We start from the raw sequence: 16,571 nt of genomic DNA on the forward strand, positions 1-16,571 counted from the left end.
ACATACCAGGGAGTTCACACTTTTCCTGCCCAGTCCTAGAGTTGCTTGGAGCTATTCATTCTACAGAAGTTCCATCCAACTATCTTGGTATGATTGCCACAAAGAACGTTTGAAGAGGGCTGAACTAGGTGGGCCTTAGAGACCTATAAAGGAAAGTAACATGCCTAGATTTTTATGTGTATATAAAGCACTGTAAGCGCTATGACTAAAGAAATGAGAATGTCAGTGTGAAACTTTTTGTGATTCTGCCTGGGCGTCCATCAGATGGCCTTTCTTCTAAGAGGTAGAATCAGAACACATTGGCTTAGACGCTGCTGTAGAAAACTGGCCCATCTGGCTATTCTAATTGTTTCAGAAAAGAAATACCACTGTATCTATATATGGATCTCTTGGTGTCCTCACTGCCAAATATACATAGATCATACAAGACCCTAAAACTGTTATCTGTTATGCTTTTGGCTACACTTTCCACTGGGCTTTTTTCCCCCACTTTCTTAAATAAGGTTATTATGACTCACATTCAGCTTCCTATATTCTATGAATTCACCCCCTTCCAAGAAGTTGTTTTTTAAAAAATCATGGTTGTCTAAAAGCTTTATAGTTGTAAATTTCTCCTTTCCTTATGGTAGTACCTTGCTGTCTGTATAGAAAAACAACCACAATGTAACTGTTGAAATAGATACCTTTTGCAATGTCTTGCCAGCTCAGTACCCCCTTCCACTGAGAATATCTCCATCTCCATGAGACATAACGTTTGTGATGGTTCACTCTGCTCTCCTGTCTGTGAAGGGACTCCTGAGTTTGAGGTGCACCAATCAAATTGGAGCTGGGGTTCAGTAATAGACAACCTGTTAATTGGAATGAGGGTAATGGAAACTGATGAGCAGAAGCTGCCATCGTAGAAAAGCATTCTCATCCACATGCTAGGAGAAGCAGGAAAGTGGATATTTTAAGAGAAGAACAGAACAGATGTGCAAAGGAAAGGATGGAAAATGATCTGGCTAGAGACAAAGAAGAGGAGGGGTGGGAGAGAGAGAGGAAGAGACTGGAAATAGTAGTTCCTGGTAGTTTTCTAGTTCCTGGTTCTCAGCTGTCATGAAACCCACTCCTGTCCTTGGGTTCTGTGAGATATTCTAGACTTTTATACAAAGGTCTCCTGACTTTTTCCCCTCTAAGCTAGCTTGAATGAGTTCCTGTTATTGACAACCAGAAGACCATTGACTAAGACAACTAGAACCTACTTCATCTTCTCATCTCTTTTGAGTCCCAGAACAGAAGAATGAACCTGGATTCTTCCTGAATTAGTGAAATACAATTATAGACATTTAGATCTGATATAATCTAATCCAACATATTTATTTTATGGATGAAACAGTAGTGTCCAAGGAAGTTACATGGCTTACCTAAGGTCAAGGTCACACAGTTAGGGGATAGTAGAATTGGAACTAAACCTTAGGTCATTTGAATGTCAGTCTGGCTTTCTTTCCACTAAACAAATCTGCCTTTTAATGAGAACATTCAGCATCACACTTGGTGCAGAGAACAAGTGCTCCCTCTTCTGAATGATGTGGTAGATCCTGCAATCAAGGGATTCCCGTCCTCAAACACAGGGGTGGGCCAGAGATCCAGGCTGAGCTTTTAGAGTATCACAGACTTCTAGCATCAGTGATTGGCTCAGAGGTAGGCTTCAGCTCCAAGTAGAACTACTTAAGGACTTTTTAGGGAGAATAATCAGGCACTTAGAAGGAGAGAATGTGGATCTCTCGTTTTTGAGCTCTGAGAAATTAAGGATCACATGAGCTTAGAGCTGCTAGGGGTTGTCTTTTTAGCATGAGAAGACAGACTGCTGAAGAACAGAGCCAGCACAGAGGAAAACAGAACCGAGAGATGGAGAGAGATGGATACCCGATAACTTTACCTGGGCACCTAGATTTAGCCATGCCTGAAGTTATCTAGTTCCTGAACTTATCAGTTACCTGACCCAGTGCATTTTCTTTTCTACTTAAGCTAGTTTGACTTGACTTTCTAGTATATGCAGCCAAGTAAGGTATAATACCAAAACATTGATGGCTAATCCTAGTTTAACTTTACATGCTTTTACTTCTTATTTTTATATGCTACAGAGAGGCTATATCTATGGGTCATTGTAAACAGATGTCAGCTATTTTGGTTAAAATGTATTTAATATGACTTATTAAGACTAAACTAGGAGAAGTAGTGACAAATACAACTGTGTGTGTGCTTTTGTTTTCCAAGGAAGAAGAATAATTTTGTCCTAAAGCAGTAGATGGGCTTTTTTCATTTGTTTCTGACCTCTTTTACACTTTTAGGACTTATGGAGGACCCCAAAGAACTTTTGTTATGTGGGTTCTGACTATCAATATTTACTGTATTAAAAATAGAAACTGAAAATCTTTAAAATATTTAGTGATTCATTTGAAGATAGCAATGATGAATGCATGTGAACACAAATAATATCTTAGTATTATTATAAAATTAGTTTTGACCCTGCAGGCCCCCTGAGATCTGTTCTAAAGAAAAATGTCAGTTTGTGTGGGATAAAAAAGAGCGAAATGTAGGACAAACTTGGAAAGTGAGTTTTATTTGCCTTCGTTTATAATACTTGAGTCTGAAAAGGAGCTCCATAATCTGTTGAAATCTTAGCAAAGTTTGCCTAATTTTGGTAAGCCTTTTTCGTTGTTTTACTGATTAATGCTTTCACCGACAATGTAAAAGGTTATTCATTACTTGCTGTGTAATCTGCCTGGATAGCAAAGATTCTAGGTCTTACCAGAATAATTTCCTGTGCTTTCTGTTGACCTTACTAGATCCTCGACTATTTAAAAAGAAAAAGTACAAAAGGTTTTCATTTATGAAAGAGCAAAGGTTCTTTTTAATCATGTTGCCTTCTATGTTTATTTCAAAATGCTTTTTTTGTGACTCAAATAAGTAATAAAGTATTGTTTCTAAGGCACCCAAGATCCTATCTTAATCGAGCATTCAAATATGTTCTGATAAGTTTTTTTTTTTTTTTAATTTTTGTTCTCGCAAGAAAATCAGATATTAAATTTAGGAAAAAATAAAAAAAGATCAGATTTTTTTTTTTTTTTTTTTTTTTTGCCATTCTTTCATCACAATTTTTAAACCTTTTTTATGGTAGTAAAATACATGGAACATAAAATTTAACATTTTCCCTATTTTTTAATATATAGAAAATTAGGATATCTATTACACCTAAAATATCTTTGAGATTTTCCAGTGGGTCCCTTGAAAATCACAAACTTGTTTCTTTCATCACATAAAAAGGGTTAGGTTTCTTTGATGTGTTACTATTGTAGGATTTGTATGAGAAGAGTTATCAAACCAGAGAAGGTACTTAGTCTTTCCTAAGTGAAATTTGTGTAGATAAAATATTGTTAATGTAACTATTTCAGAAATGGCATACAGATGGTCCCTAACTTATAATGGTTTGACTTATGATTTTTCAACTGGGTTTATTGGGGTAGTAAGTGCATTTTTGACTTCTGACAGTTTTGATTTACGATGAGTTTATTGGGATTTAACCTCATTGGAAACCAAGGAGCATCTGAACTTTAGAGGAAATCCCTGGAGATATATCAGTGCCCTGACTGCTCATGATTTATTTTTACCCTCAAGGAAAACACTGATCAAACTCTTATAAAATTGGTTTGTTGTGTTTTCATGTATTTATCAGAGTCCTGACAATGCTTTGCCCAATGATATTAGACAACAGTGTAGTGTTCTCAATCCTAATTTCAGTTATTATTTAAAATGTTTCCTTAGCCTGGCCACAGTCTTAGATATTTAATTTGAATTTACTATCTCCTAAGCTAGTTGTTTTCAACTGTGGAGTTTTATAAAAAATAAAATGCCTAGGCTCTACTGCTGAATCTCTTTACTTCATATATTTGGTATATTATGTCTCATAATTATGTTATATCTCAATGTATTTTTCTCCATAAAAATTGTGTTCCTCCATTTTTATAAATCAGATTTTTCTGAATGCAAACTTAATTATTATCCTTAGAGACAACTTGCCTATTTTTTTATTTTTATTTTTTGGAACGACTTTATTATCTTTGGCATGCCACAGAAGCAACCACATTTCTTTACTGGTTGCATTAAAATTATGCACCCCTCATCTGATCTGTCACATTTGAGGGCTACCAGTTATAAATTACAAACAGCCACTCTAGGTCTCTGTCATCTGCAGAATTTTTTTTTTTTTTCACTCTGAGGCTTATGTGAAGGCCCTGCTATGAGCTACAGGCCAGATTTTGTGTCTTCAGCCAAGGACAGTCTCAGGCTTGTACTAAGGCCCTGCAGGCTTGTGTGAAGACCCTGCTATAAGCTACAGGCCAGATTTTGTGTCTTCAACCAAGAAAGACAGTCTCAGAGCTTCATGGAGAAGGACTATATTGGATACTTCAAACTGTTGATACTTTAAAACATAGACTCTTGGGTATAGCTTTCTGAGCTGATATCTCTTAGATAACTCTCAGCTCAGATGAGTAAACTCAGTCAAGATCTCTAGGACTCCTTTTAGTCTGGAGAACTGCTAACCCAAGATCCTCAGAACAAGAGTTACTTACATAAGACTAAATGAACTGAAAAGGGAAATTTTATTGTGTTTTTTAAAATAATGTTGTTGATTTTGTTTCAATGTTCTATAGTCTGGTTGTAGACATAAACCGATTTTTTCTAAGCTATCTATAACCTATAAAATTTAGTAGACTAGTTTTGTAAATTGTATTAGTTCATTTTCACACTGCTGGTAAAGACTTATCAGAGACTGGGCAATTTGCAAAAGAGAGGCTTAATGGACTCACAGTTCCACATGGCTGGGGAAGCCTCACAATCATGGTGGAAGGTGAAAGGCATGTCTCACATGGCAGCAGGCTAGAGAACTTGTGCAGGGAAACTCCACTTTATAAAACTATCAGATCTCGTGAGAGTTATTCACTATCATGAGAACAGCATGGGAAAGACTCGCCCCCATGTTTCAATTATCTTCCACTAGGTCCCTCCCACAACATGTGGGAATTAATGGGACCTACAATTTAAGATGAGTTTTGGGTGGGGACACAGCCAAACCATATCATAAACTGAAATGAAACATCTAAAAATTGTATTTGATTCTCACTGATCCTATAGAATCCAGAAACTTACTGAATCCCTTTGCTTTTCATGGCAACATAGTTATATGTAAAAGCTCAACAGGAATATCTTATCCTTCTTACTAGGATATAATTGGATGAATCAGTTGTACAACCAGGGCCTTACCTGGAGTGTCCTTTTTGAGAATGATGCTTATTTTATCAGATGTGACCAGCCACTTTTCAGAAGCTAAAGTTGACTTTACTTATGGAGCCAATGCATACAAAGCCCTCCTAGGAAAACTGGCTGGTGTCTGGCTTATAGGATCCTAGCCTTACAGGAGGTGAGGAATATTATTCCTGTCAGGCCAGATAACTCAAGAAATTTGGAGGAATTTAAAAAAGAAAGAAATTAACCCAAACATATAGATACTATGGGTGACATTTTTTGGTAAAAGGTTCTAAAAGATCATTTGGGATTCCTTATTCAAACTTCTAGATAGAAGTTAACTTTGTAAGTGATTAACACTACATGGACCTGGATTTTGCAAGCCAAACTTAAGAATAATCTTCCTTTGGAATTGTTATGATCACGAAACGAAAGGGGACACCAGGGAAAAATTGTAAAAGACTTTGAAATAGACCGAAAGGTGGACTGGTGTCTTCAGTGGAAAACTGTGCCTTGTTTTAGAGCACCCCCCTTCCAAGTTTTCTGATTCTATAAATGATGTGCCTTTCATTATCTTTGAGCTCCTATATAGAACACTTACAGGAATGTAAAAAGTTTTTGTCTATAGAAATAAAAATTGTGTTCCGTGAATAGCAATTGATTATTGTCCCATGGATATTAACCAGTTTTACATCTATTTGTATATTCATTTCAGCATTCCTGATTCAATGATAAAAGTGTAGTACATTGAATGCTCCTATATAGCATCTTATTAGTTCCCTTATGAGTTAATTAAGAAGTTAAATAAAATCTTTGATGTTTCAGCCTCTATTTTTATGTGTCATGATTTTACCTTTTTTTAAAAAGTATCCTTTAAAGTTATTTGCCTATTGTATATTTTCCTATTTCTTTGCTTTCACACTTTCTCTATTAGAAATTGTGTCTCTTGTAAACAGCATATAGATGAGTTTTGCTTTATTTTTATGTATTTATTTATTTATTTATTTATTTTGAGACAAAATCTTGCTCTGTTACCCAGGCTGGAGTGCAGTGGTATGATCACAGCTCACTGCAGCCTCAACCTCCTGGGCTTAAACGATCCTCCCACCTTAGCCTCCTAAGTAGCTGGGACTACAGACACAGGCCACCATGCCCAGCTAATGTTTTATTTTTTGTAGAGACAAGGCCTCACTATGTTGCCCAGCCTGGTCTCAAACACCTGAGCTCAAGCAATCCTCCTGCTTTGGCCTCCCAAAGTGCAGGGTTTATAGGTGTGAGTCACTGTGCCCGGCTGTTTGGTTTATTCTGTCTGGCACTCTGTGTTTTCATCTGTGGGTGAAGTCACACATTGATTCCCATATTCACATTGATTATGATTACACTTAATTGGAATTAGTTATTCCACCTTGGCTTCTTTTTATTCCTCTCTCGCTATCTACTGGATTGATGGAGATTTTTTTTTATTTTCCATTTTTCTTTCTACTCGTTTGGAATTTTTCATTCTTTTTCTAATACTTAGTGGTTACCTTTGTGGCAGAGACTGTTAGATGCCCTGTGTTTTAGTCCATTTTTGTTGCTATAAAAGAATACCTGAGGCTGTGTAGTTTATAAAGAGAAGGGGTTTATTTGGCTCATTGTTCTGCAGGCTGTACAAGAAGCATGGCACCAACATCTGCACCTGGTGCAGACCTCAGGCTACTTCCACTCAAGGTAGAAGAGAGAAGGGGAGCCTGTGTGGAGAGATCACAAGGCAAGAGAGGAAGGAAGGTAGGGGAGGGCGCAGGCTCTTTTTAACAATCAGCACTCGGGAGTGAACAGAGTGAGAATTCACTCATTACTGCAAGGATGGCACCAAGCCATTCATGTGTGATCCACCCCCATGAGCCAAACACCTCCCACTAGGCCCTGCCTCCACCACCGGGGATGAAGTTTCAACATGAGGCTTGGAAGGTCAAATATTCAAACTCTAGCACCCTGCAATAGTCATTCTCCTTTTCTTCCTTAGCAATAAAATTCTGGAAAATATACCTTGCTGAAAAACTACTGATACAAAGGAAACAATAATATGTAACAGGAAGTTGCTGGTTGGGACTAAAAGAGTAATTACAGTTGGCCTGTGTTCCTCTGTCCTTCCCCCTTTTATACTGCTTGCAACGTGGGTGTAGATGGAGCTCCGGAAACCATCATGGACCATGAGGCAACTCTGAGGATGGAAGCCACACACTAAGGACGGTAAAGCAGAAAGAAGAGCTAAAACCCTGATTATTAAGAAGCGGCCAATTCCATCCTGCACTGCCCACCTCCAGATCTCATTCATGTGAGAAACAACCAGAAACTTCTATCTTGTTCAAGTCACTTTAGTCAAGATTTTTATTATCAGATGAATGCAATTTCTAATTGATACACCTTAAAATTTTCAACATGTACACCTGATTTAACAAAATCTAGAATTAAGTCAATACCTCTACATGCATTATAGACCAAAGGTCATGCTATAAGAACTTTGGGTATATAGTCAAATTCCTCACATTTTAAAAATCTTGTTTAATCACTGCATTCCTTCCCCATCTCACTCTGTCACACACTCACATATTTATTTTCTCAGATCCTTACAAGTTCATGAGGCATATGTCCTTATTCCATTTTTACGGATGAGAAAACTGGGGTTTGCAGGGGTTAAGTAACTTATCCAAGATCACACAATTAATTAGTGGCAAAGTTATAATTTGAAGTCTTTCTAACGCCCAAATGTTTCCATTGTGTCACATATCTGAGCTGTGCTCTTTCCATTAGCCACTTTCCCATTATCATAGCTGATGACATGCACACCCACCATCTGGGGCAGGCTTTAGTACAGCACTCTGTGCCATCATCCAGATCACCGAATCATAGTAAATGGGTGTGTCATAAGAGATAAGGCTGCCATAGAATCACAGCAGCTTCCGGCTTAGTAAATTACCTGGATACACACCTTTTCCTAGAGGAAATCCCATATCTTCGTAGGAGATCTGGTGTAATACTCTTGAGACCTCTCTCTAGAGGACAAGCTAATATCACTGGGTACTAGTAAGCCTCAACAAACATAATAGAGACAGAACTGTCATCATTATCAGAAAAGTAACAGAGAAAAATGTTAAAACAATGGTTTTGTGACCTTAAAGTCTGTGTTAGTCCCTTAGCACCACCGCTGAGATTTTGCCGAAAGGGACGTTTTGTGTGTTGGGCTTACTAAAGCAAGCCCTTGAAAGTGTTCAGAAATAGGGAAAATGAGAAACTGTTCCAGCTGAAAATACGGGCAAGGGGGAATCATTGAAGAAGACAGAATATTGAAGTGTTCAAATGAATAAAGAAGCTAAAAACCAAATCGTAAGTATTTCTGTTTCTTTGACATATATAAAAGGAAAATGTTTACCAGGTGAATGTGATCAGCTAGGCATTTTTTGAAGGCAAATGTTACATTTTGAAGGCAAATGTAACCTAACTCGCTCAAATTCTACATCCCAACCTTTCAGAGGAATGTCCAAAAAGGAAATAATTTTGTAAAAACTAAGGTTGGAAGATTCAGAAAGAAAATTCAGAATGAATTTTCCTAGCCCCAGAGTAGCAGGCTGAAGGAAATCCTTTCCCAGAGCTTTACTGGGCATTTGGGATAAATCACAATGACTCATTTATATAGATCTTCAACTTTTGCTGATCTTCCAACTTGATTTTCTTTCAGACTCTAGTTGCAGTGACACATAACCTTTGGCACAGGCTTAACTCATATCTGTCCTCTACTTATCCTCCCCGCCCCACTGCCGGGCTCATTGTTTTGGAGCACAGTGCAGGGAGAAGACAGCTCTCATCCTTCCTGTGTTGCTCTCCTGGGAGTTACTTCTCCAGATCCTATGGTCTTTTCACCTCTCCCATCAAACACCTCTCTCCTGACCACCGTCTCATGGAACCTGGGGTCTACAGTCCCTCTTGATACAATGAGACAACCTTGGGCTCAGGTGAAGGGTGAATGTGGAACCACCTACGCTTCCCTCTCTACCTACCTCCTCCTACTGTATAACTCCTATGTGGATAGAGCAGATTTATCAAAAAAGTAGGGCTAATTAAACAGACTTACAACATAGGAGTGAGTGAATCAAAGGTCAAATTATGTTAACATCAAACTTACACTAGAATAAAAGCCATGGAGAACTTGAGAACGGAGATGGGCAGAAGAGTCAGCATTAGCAGGACAGTCTAGGGTGGCCTGTAGATTCCATACTGAGCTCCTGATGTCCTAGCCAGTGGGGTTTGAATATGTCTCCTCTTCTTGCCAACACACATCTCCCAAAGGCAAATGATGATTTTCAGAGACAGCAAAGCCCAGATTTCTATAAATGAACAGAAGCATTCCTTAAATACGATGAAGATTGTACAACTCTGCCTGCTGGTGGGGATAAGTTTTTTTGTTTGTTTGTTTTGTTTTTTTGAGATAGGGCTTCCCTCTGTCACCTAGGCTGGAGGGCAGTGGTGTGATCATGGCTCACTGCAGCCTGGACCTCCAGGACTCAAGGGATTCTCCCACCTCAGCCTCCCAAGTAGCTGGGACTACAGGCACATGCCACCATGCCCAGCTAATTCTTGTATTTTTAGTAGAGCCAGGTTTTCACCATGTTGCCCAGGCAGGTCTCGAACTCCTGGGCTCAGTCATCCACCCGTCTTAGCCTCCCAAAGTGATGGGATGATTATAGGTGTGAGCCACCACGCCTGGCTAGGGAGAAGTTTTAATTTTCCTTCTACTTCCAAACCACAGCCAAAGGCTATAGGAACACAAGACAGGGGGTATGGGAGCCCCTGGTGTTTCTTCACCTACTGGCTGCACAAAACACCTGGCTGGAGTTCTGAAATGACCACTGCCCTGCGCATGAGGCCTCAATACATCCCTACAACCTGGGATGCCTCACAGAACTCTCCCCAAGCAGGAGGGAGGCAGGGCAAAGGTTTATGATCTTCTTAGCTAAGCAACTGTTGGCTTTTCCAGTTGTTCTAAGGAAACAAAGTTTCAAGCAGCTTCTGCAGATGGACTTTCCAGGATGAATTTCAGCTGCTTTATGTGCACACCCTTTCCATTAGTTAGTAAAAATGACCAAAACACAACTGTTGCAAGACCTTTCTCTCTAAATCTGTGGTTCTCAAGTAGGGGCAATTTTGCACTCTGGGGACATTTGGCAATGTCTGGAGAAATTTTTGCTTGTCACAGTGGAGAGAGGGGAGGGTAGAGAGAGATGCTACAGGCATCTAGTGGCTGGAGGCCAGGGAATGTGGCTAAAAATCCTGCAATGTGCAGGACAGCCTCCAATAACAAAGAATTTTTGGCTTCAAATATCAATAGTGCTGCTGTTGAGAAACCCTGCTCTAAAGACGTGGGAAAAAAATGAGATTTAGGTTCATCTGTGACCAATATTACCAATCATATCATCCTCATGTCACTCCTGAATTTTACTTTAAAAATTCATTAGCTGATCTTCTTACACATCATCCCTAAGAAGTAGATTAAGAGTAATAATGGCATGTACTGAGCTCTTACTATGTGCTAGGTTCTAGAATAAGGACTTTATATACTTTATGTCACTGTTGTCCCTGTTTTCAGAAAAGAAAACTGAGCTCCGAGCAATGAAGGAAGTTGCAACTGGACATAAAACTTAAAATGGCAGAGGGAGGAATCAATGCAGACATGGAGTTCTGAAGCTTTTGCTGTTGCTCTCAATGCATTTCTAAGGAAACCCAACAGTATCCATTTCACTGACCAATTGCTTTGTACCCAAAATTCTATTTTTCATAAGAACTTTTCATTTTCTGACAAAAACTATTTGTTAAATAAACATAACTTCATAATTGTGATCATTCATCACTTGGAGCAAATTTGACTATTTTAAAACACATGGATTTAAAACAAAACAAAACAAAACTCCTTCTTTCCCAAAAAGGAAAAAAAGAATGTATTTTTCATATTTTCATCTCAAATTTAAGGAATTCATTTTTGGAACACATATTATGCTTTAAATGGTGGTGCCAGGTAAAACTGCAAGGAAGCTTGTGCTATCTGGAGACACCCATACTTTTTTTTTTAAGGAACATTTTGTAACTTTACAACAGCATATTGCATTTTTATATTCATGTGCCTATCTCCTTCATTGTCCTGTGTATTAGTTTTCTACTGCTTTGCATGAAGAATTTAAAAAGACCTAACAGCTTAAAACAACACCTATTTATTAGTCCACAGTTCTGAAAGTCCCAGCACAGCCATGGCACCACTGGGTTCTTGCTCAGGTTCTGCCAAGGCTGAAATCATAGTAATAGGCTCAGTTCTTGTCTGGAAAAGACAAGTTTGAGAAAAAAAATCTCCTTTTGAAGCTCATTCGGGTTGTTGGCAGAATTCAGTTCCTTGCAACATTGGCCTAGGCAAATAATTTATGACTAAAACCCCAAAGGAAGTGCAACAAAAACAAGAATAGACAAATGGGCCTTAATTAAACTAAAAAGCTTCTGCACAGTAAAATAAATAATCAACAGAGTAAACAGACAACCTACAGAATGAGAGAAAATATTTGCAAACTACGCATCTGACAAAGGACTAATATCCAGAATCTAGAAGGAACTCAAACAACTCAACAAGAAAAAAACAACCCCATTAAAAAGTGGGCAAAGGACATGAATAGGTATTTCTCAAAAAAGACAAACAAGCGGCCAACGAACATATGAAAAAATGCTCAACATCCACTAGTCATCAGAGAAATGCACATTAAAACCACAATGAGATACAATCTCACACCAGTCAAAACGGCTATGATTAAAAAGTCAAAAAACAACCGATGTTGACGAGGGTGCAGAGAAAAGGAAACACATACACGTGTTGGTGGGAATGTAAATTCGTGCACAGTGCCTGGTTCAGAAGACACACTTTAGAGAAAAAATCTGGCTGAATGTTTATAACGTGTCTGTGTTTGTAGTGTTCAAGTCCTGCGGGCGAGGACCCTAGTGCATTTTCTGCAATCCAGTAATGCCTGTCCGGTACATGGCAGCCAGTGAGCACTCAACAGGTGCAATCGTTGGGCCACACACTCTTGTTTTAAAATGTGCTTTATCCTCTTGACCTTTTTAGGTTATGCAATGTGAATTCAAGCTGAATAATACTGAAGCCAGTCTTACGAGGCTTATTTCTAAGAAATATTCAGCTTTATTAACGCAAATAAAAATAATCACACGCCCTTCCTTTGCAAGTGAACATTCATATTAGTGTCTGATAAATGCATTAAGACGACACATTCCTTAAATCAATCGGAGAACAGAACTTTGGTTTCTGCAAAAAGAAAAACTCCCTTTTCCCTAGATTTTCTCAGCTCCTCCAGTGCTAGCCCCAGACAAGGTCCAAGTTATCTGCAGTTCTTTGGCCTCCCTTGCATTTAAATCGCATTTGGGTAAACGCTTCGTGGGCTTTCTAACTCCACAGAAACGCTAACCAGGTATTGGGCGCTCGCACCGCTTCCAGGTAACCAGCGAAGCTGCGGATTCCAGGCCCGCGCTGTGACGTCACCGGGCTCGCAGGCCGCGGCGAGGTCTCAGGCTCCGGTGATTGGCTGGGGTCCATGACGTCACGGCCCGGGGCGGCCCCGCGATGGCCAGGGCCCCGGGATGCTCCGGGTTTGTTTAAAAATAAAGGGGGGCGGGAGCGCCCAGGAAAATCCGGGCGCCCACGGGGGTGCCGGTTGCCCCTCCCGCCGCCCCGCGTCCCGGCCCGGCCGCGCCAACCCCCTCGGCGGCCCGCAAGGGGGCGGGGGGAGGCGGGGCGGAGGAGGAGCCGCGGGCGCGGCGCCGCGCTGTCCCCGGCCGCCGCCCGCCCCACTCCGCACCGCATGTAAACAGTCCCCGCCGGCCCAGCCCGGCCCCGTAGGAGCCCGCGCAGGCCGAGCCGAGCGCCGCGCTGCCCGCCCGGGAGGAGGGCGCCGAGGAGCGGGAGGGCGGGCGGCGGCGGGAGGCGGGCGCGGGGCCGCAATGGATTTCCAGCAGCTGGCCGACGTTGCGGAGAAATGGTGCTCCAACACGCCCTTCGAGCTCATCGCCACCGAGGAGACCGAGCGCAGGATGGATTTCTACGCCGACCCCGGCGTCTCCTTCTATGTGCTGTGTCCGGACAACGGCTGCGGCGACAATTTTGTGAGTGCCTGGGGGAGGGACCGCCGGAGCCGGCGGGAGTGTGGACGCGGCGGTGCATCCCTGCGCCCGGGCTACCGCGCGGTGGGCGGCGGTGGGCGCCTAGTGGGGGGGCGTAACCCGCGTCCTACTCCCCGCATGCTCCGCCGGGGAAGCCCCGGGCCGGGTGGTGCGGCCTCCGCGCCCCGGGTGGGGCCCGGTGGGCGGCGGGCAAGGCGCCCGGAGGATCCGGGGAGCCGGGTCGGGGCGGGAGGTGTGGCGTCCCCCTAAAGGCCACCCCTCTCCCCGCTGTTGCGGGCGCCGTTTCGGGAACCCGACCTGACGGCCAGTGCGCGTTGCCTGGCGTGGAGCATCCCTGGGGTGTGGGTGTCACCCGCGCCCGAGCAGCCTGGGCTGGGGCGCACGGATCCTCCGGCAGAAGCCCAGGTCCAGAGCTTCCCACATCCAGGCGTCCCGTCCAGGTTAGGAATCCCGCACCCCTCCCGTGCCCAGCCTCGGCTCCTCGCCTTGCCCCTCCCGGGAGAACCCCGCTCCCCGCCCTCGCGGGTTAGTCCCTGCACTGCCTGTTTGGACACAAAGCTCTGTCCATACTAGCGATGCCCGATCTCCTGGACCTTCGTTGCGGAATTACACCCCGGATCTTAATACGCACGCGCGCCTGCGCATACACCCCCAACACACACACACTTATGCTCACACACTCACCCTCACACGCGCACACTCACGCACACACGCGGGCACGCCTCTCCCCCTGCCCCCGCGCTGCCCTCGCCGCCTCTCTGAGCTGCCCGAGAGGTGTGTGTTGGCCCGGGCAGGTTCTCTCCAGCTGAGGCGGTGGCCCCAGCCTAGCTGAAGCCTGTCGGCGTTTCCAGATGAGGGGGAATCCCCTCAGCCCCGGCTCAGGGGGACCGGGAACTGGAACTGCGGTGTCCAAACCTTCCACTTTGAATCCTGCGCCCACCTGGGATCCCGGCTCTGGCAGTTGAGGGAGGGGATGCAGAGGGCAGGGGAGTCGGGGTGGGAGGGGCGGAGTAGGGCGAGCACGGTGCTCATGAAGTGTTTGTAAGGATGGGGAATAAATAATGATCCCCAAATGTAAGATGGAGGCGGCCGTGGGCGCGGGTGACCGTGTGGTCGCCGGCCTTGTGGGCGGAGGTGGGGCGGTGTGGGGCGCGGCCTGGTGCAGGCTCCTCAGGTGGGGGAGACAAAGCTGGGCCGTGGTCCTGCAGCCGCGCGCCCTGACCACCTATGGGAAGTTCGCGAAGGAGTTGGGGAGACTGCAAGACCGCCTTTCTTGGTCCTGGAGAGGTGAAGGCTTGTGTATGTCTGGCCAATAAAGCATTCCTTCCGCGCACACGCACCCCCCGAAGAGGGCAGGGATCCACCAGGACATTCCAGAAGTGGCACTCCAGAAAAGGGATGGCCTTGTGTGACAGCCAGATATGAGTTCTGGCTCTGTGACTGTGCTCAAAAATACCCACCCTGAGCTCAGTTTCCACATCCAAAAAAATAGGTATAATAATGCCAGCACCGAGGTGTTCATATAGGTGACTCACTGAACAGTCCCTGACACACAGCAAGAGACCCACAAATTTGGGGTTAGAGACCTGGGGTTTCCCAGAATTTAGAGCTTGTCTCATTTTTTAAAGAACGTTGGTTTTCCCGCTGTAAAATGGGGCTAATCAGAATGCCTCCAGAAGAACCAACTGAAAAATAATATTAATGCCCGTAAGCCCATCTTAACAGTAGGTAAAGTAAGTAGATAAGTGTTCTTTTTGCAAGGAGTGGGAGATCATTAAAAAGGGATTCACTCCATCGCAAAAGTGTGAGAAAACCCCCAGGATACAGTGGAAAGGGCACCAGAATCCAGCTGACTGTAAAATGTTAGGGTTTGGCTAGGGTCCCTTCCAGCTCTGGGCTTCCTTCATCTGCCAGCGTCCTTTCTCCCTCCTGACCATGTGAAACAGGACAAGAATGGCTCATGGTTCTGGATTTCACTGGGGAGAAGCCCACACAGCCTTCCTGCTGGGACTGCCCAGGCCATACCCAAAGAAATGACTCCAAAGACAGTAAATGGGCCAGGAAGACAAAAGGCTGTTCTCTTGCCATGAGTATGTGTATCCAACCATCGTTCAGAAGTAAGAAGTACTATATTATTTGTATCAGGCCTTTCTCTTGAGGCCACCCATATTTTAAATATTTCCCATCTGCATGAGAAAAAATGCTTGAAAGTGCCATGTAAACTGACAATTTAAATAGAATAGATAGAAAGATAGAGGATGGGGGTGGGCAGATGATTCCTTGGGTGGAATGGAACTTTCTCCAAGTTCTGGAGGCTCTAATGGACAAGATGCCAACCTCAGGAGTTTTCTTAGCCAGACCTCTTGAATCTGTCCCAGGCCAGGTTTGTCAAGCTACTGTTTGCCTCTAATAAGTGTCCTGCCTCAGTTCTTTTCTTTTTCCCAGGAAAATGTATTAAGCATTAGACAAAAATGTGAGATGAGTGGAATTTCTGTTAGTTGAAGGACTTAGCAATAAGAATATCTACGTGAGCATTTCTCGATTTACAAAAGTATTTCCACATCATTCATTCATTCATTCAGCAAACATTTATTGAGGGTTTACTTTGTGCCAGGCGAGTGCTATCTTGAATACAAATAGGATCTCTGCCTTCATGTTCCTGGGGCAATTTTTACTTGTCTAGGAAGCAGTGTGGTGCAGTGGTTAAGCACACAGGCTGTAGATCAGATTGTGTGGGTTTGCACCTCAGCTCCCCACATTTGTGTGCCTTGGGGAAGTTATTTAACCCCTCTATGCCATACTTTTTCTTTTTGTTTGTTTTTCTTTTTTTGAGACACTCTTGCTCTGTCACCCAGGCTAGAGTGTAGTAGCACAATCTCAGCTCACTGCAACCTCCACCTCCCAAGTTCAAGTGATTCTTGTGCCTCAGCCTCCCCAGTAGCTGGGATTAAAGGCATGCACCTCACACCCAGCTAATTTTTCTATTTTTAGTAGAGACAGGGTTTGTTATGTTGCCTAGGCTGGTATCGAACCTCTGGGCTCAAGTGATCCTCCCACGTTGGCCTCCCAAAGTGCTGGGA

The 16,571-nt window shown here is 43.2% G+C and overlaps 2 protein-coding genes and 1 long non-coding RNA gene across 5 annotated transcripts in view; 2 read left to right on the top strand and 1 right to left on the bottom strand.

Moving 5' to 3' along the window:
* Window positions 1-8,686, top strand: part of LOC105475799 (pleckstrin homology domain containing A8) — a 137,357-nt gene extending 128,671 nt beyond the window's left edge. For both annotated transcript variants that reach the window (XM_024790902.2, XM_071094988.1), the window contains one exon: window positions 7,452-8,686. In XM_024790902.2, coding sequence (XP_024646670.2) covers window positions 7,452-7,493 — 42 coding nt within the window. In that variant the 3' untranslated portion in view covers window positions 7,494-8,686. The remainder of the gene's footprint in view (window positions 1-7,451) is intronic.
* On the bottom strand, window positions 740-12,959 carry LOC105475800 (uncharacterized). The gene is made up of 3 exons (XR_983667.3): window positions 12,780-12,959; window positions 9,449-9,650; window positions 740-848 (listed from the first exon to the last, which is right to left on the bottom strand). It is a non-coding gene; the product is annotated as an uncharacterized lncRNA (long non-coding RNA).
* Window positions 12,921-16,571, top strand: part of LOC105475802 (maturin, neural progenitor differentiation regulator homolog) — a 29,369-nt gene continuing 25,718 nt past the window's right edge. For both annotated transcript variants that reach the window (XM_011731319.2, XM_011731320.2), the window contains exon 1: window positions 12,921-13,473. In XM_011731319.2, the coding sequence (XP_011729621.2) occupies window positions 12,952-13,473 (522 nt within the window). In that variant the 5' untranslated portion in view covers window positions 12,921-12,951. The remainder of the gene's footprint in view (window positions 13,474-16,571) is intronic.

This window comes from Macaca nemestrina, chromosome 4, assembly GCF_043159975.1.
Source record: "Macaca nemestrina isolate mMacNem1 chromosome 4, mMacNem.hap1, whole genome shotgun sequence".
In the NCBI taxonomy this organism is placed as follows: Eukaryota; Metazoa; Chordata; class Mammalia; order Primates; family Cercopithecidae; genus Macaca; species Macaca nemestrina.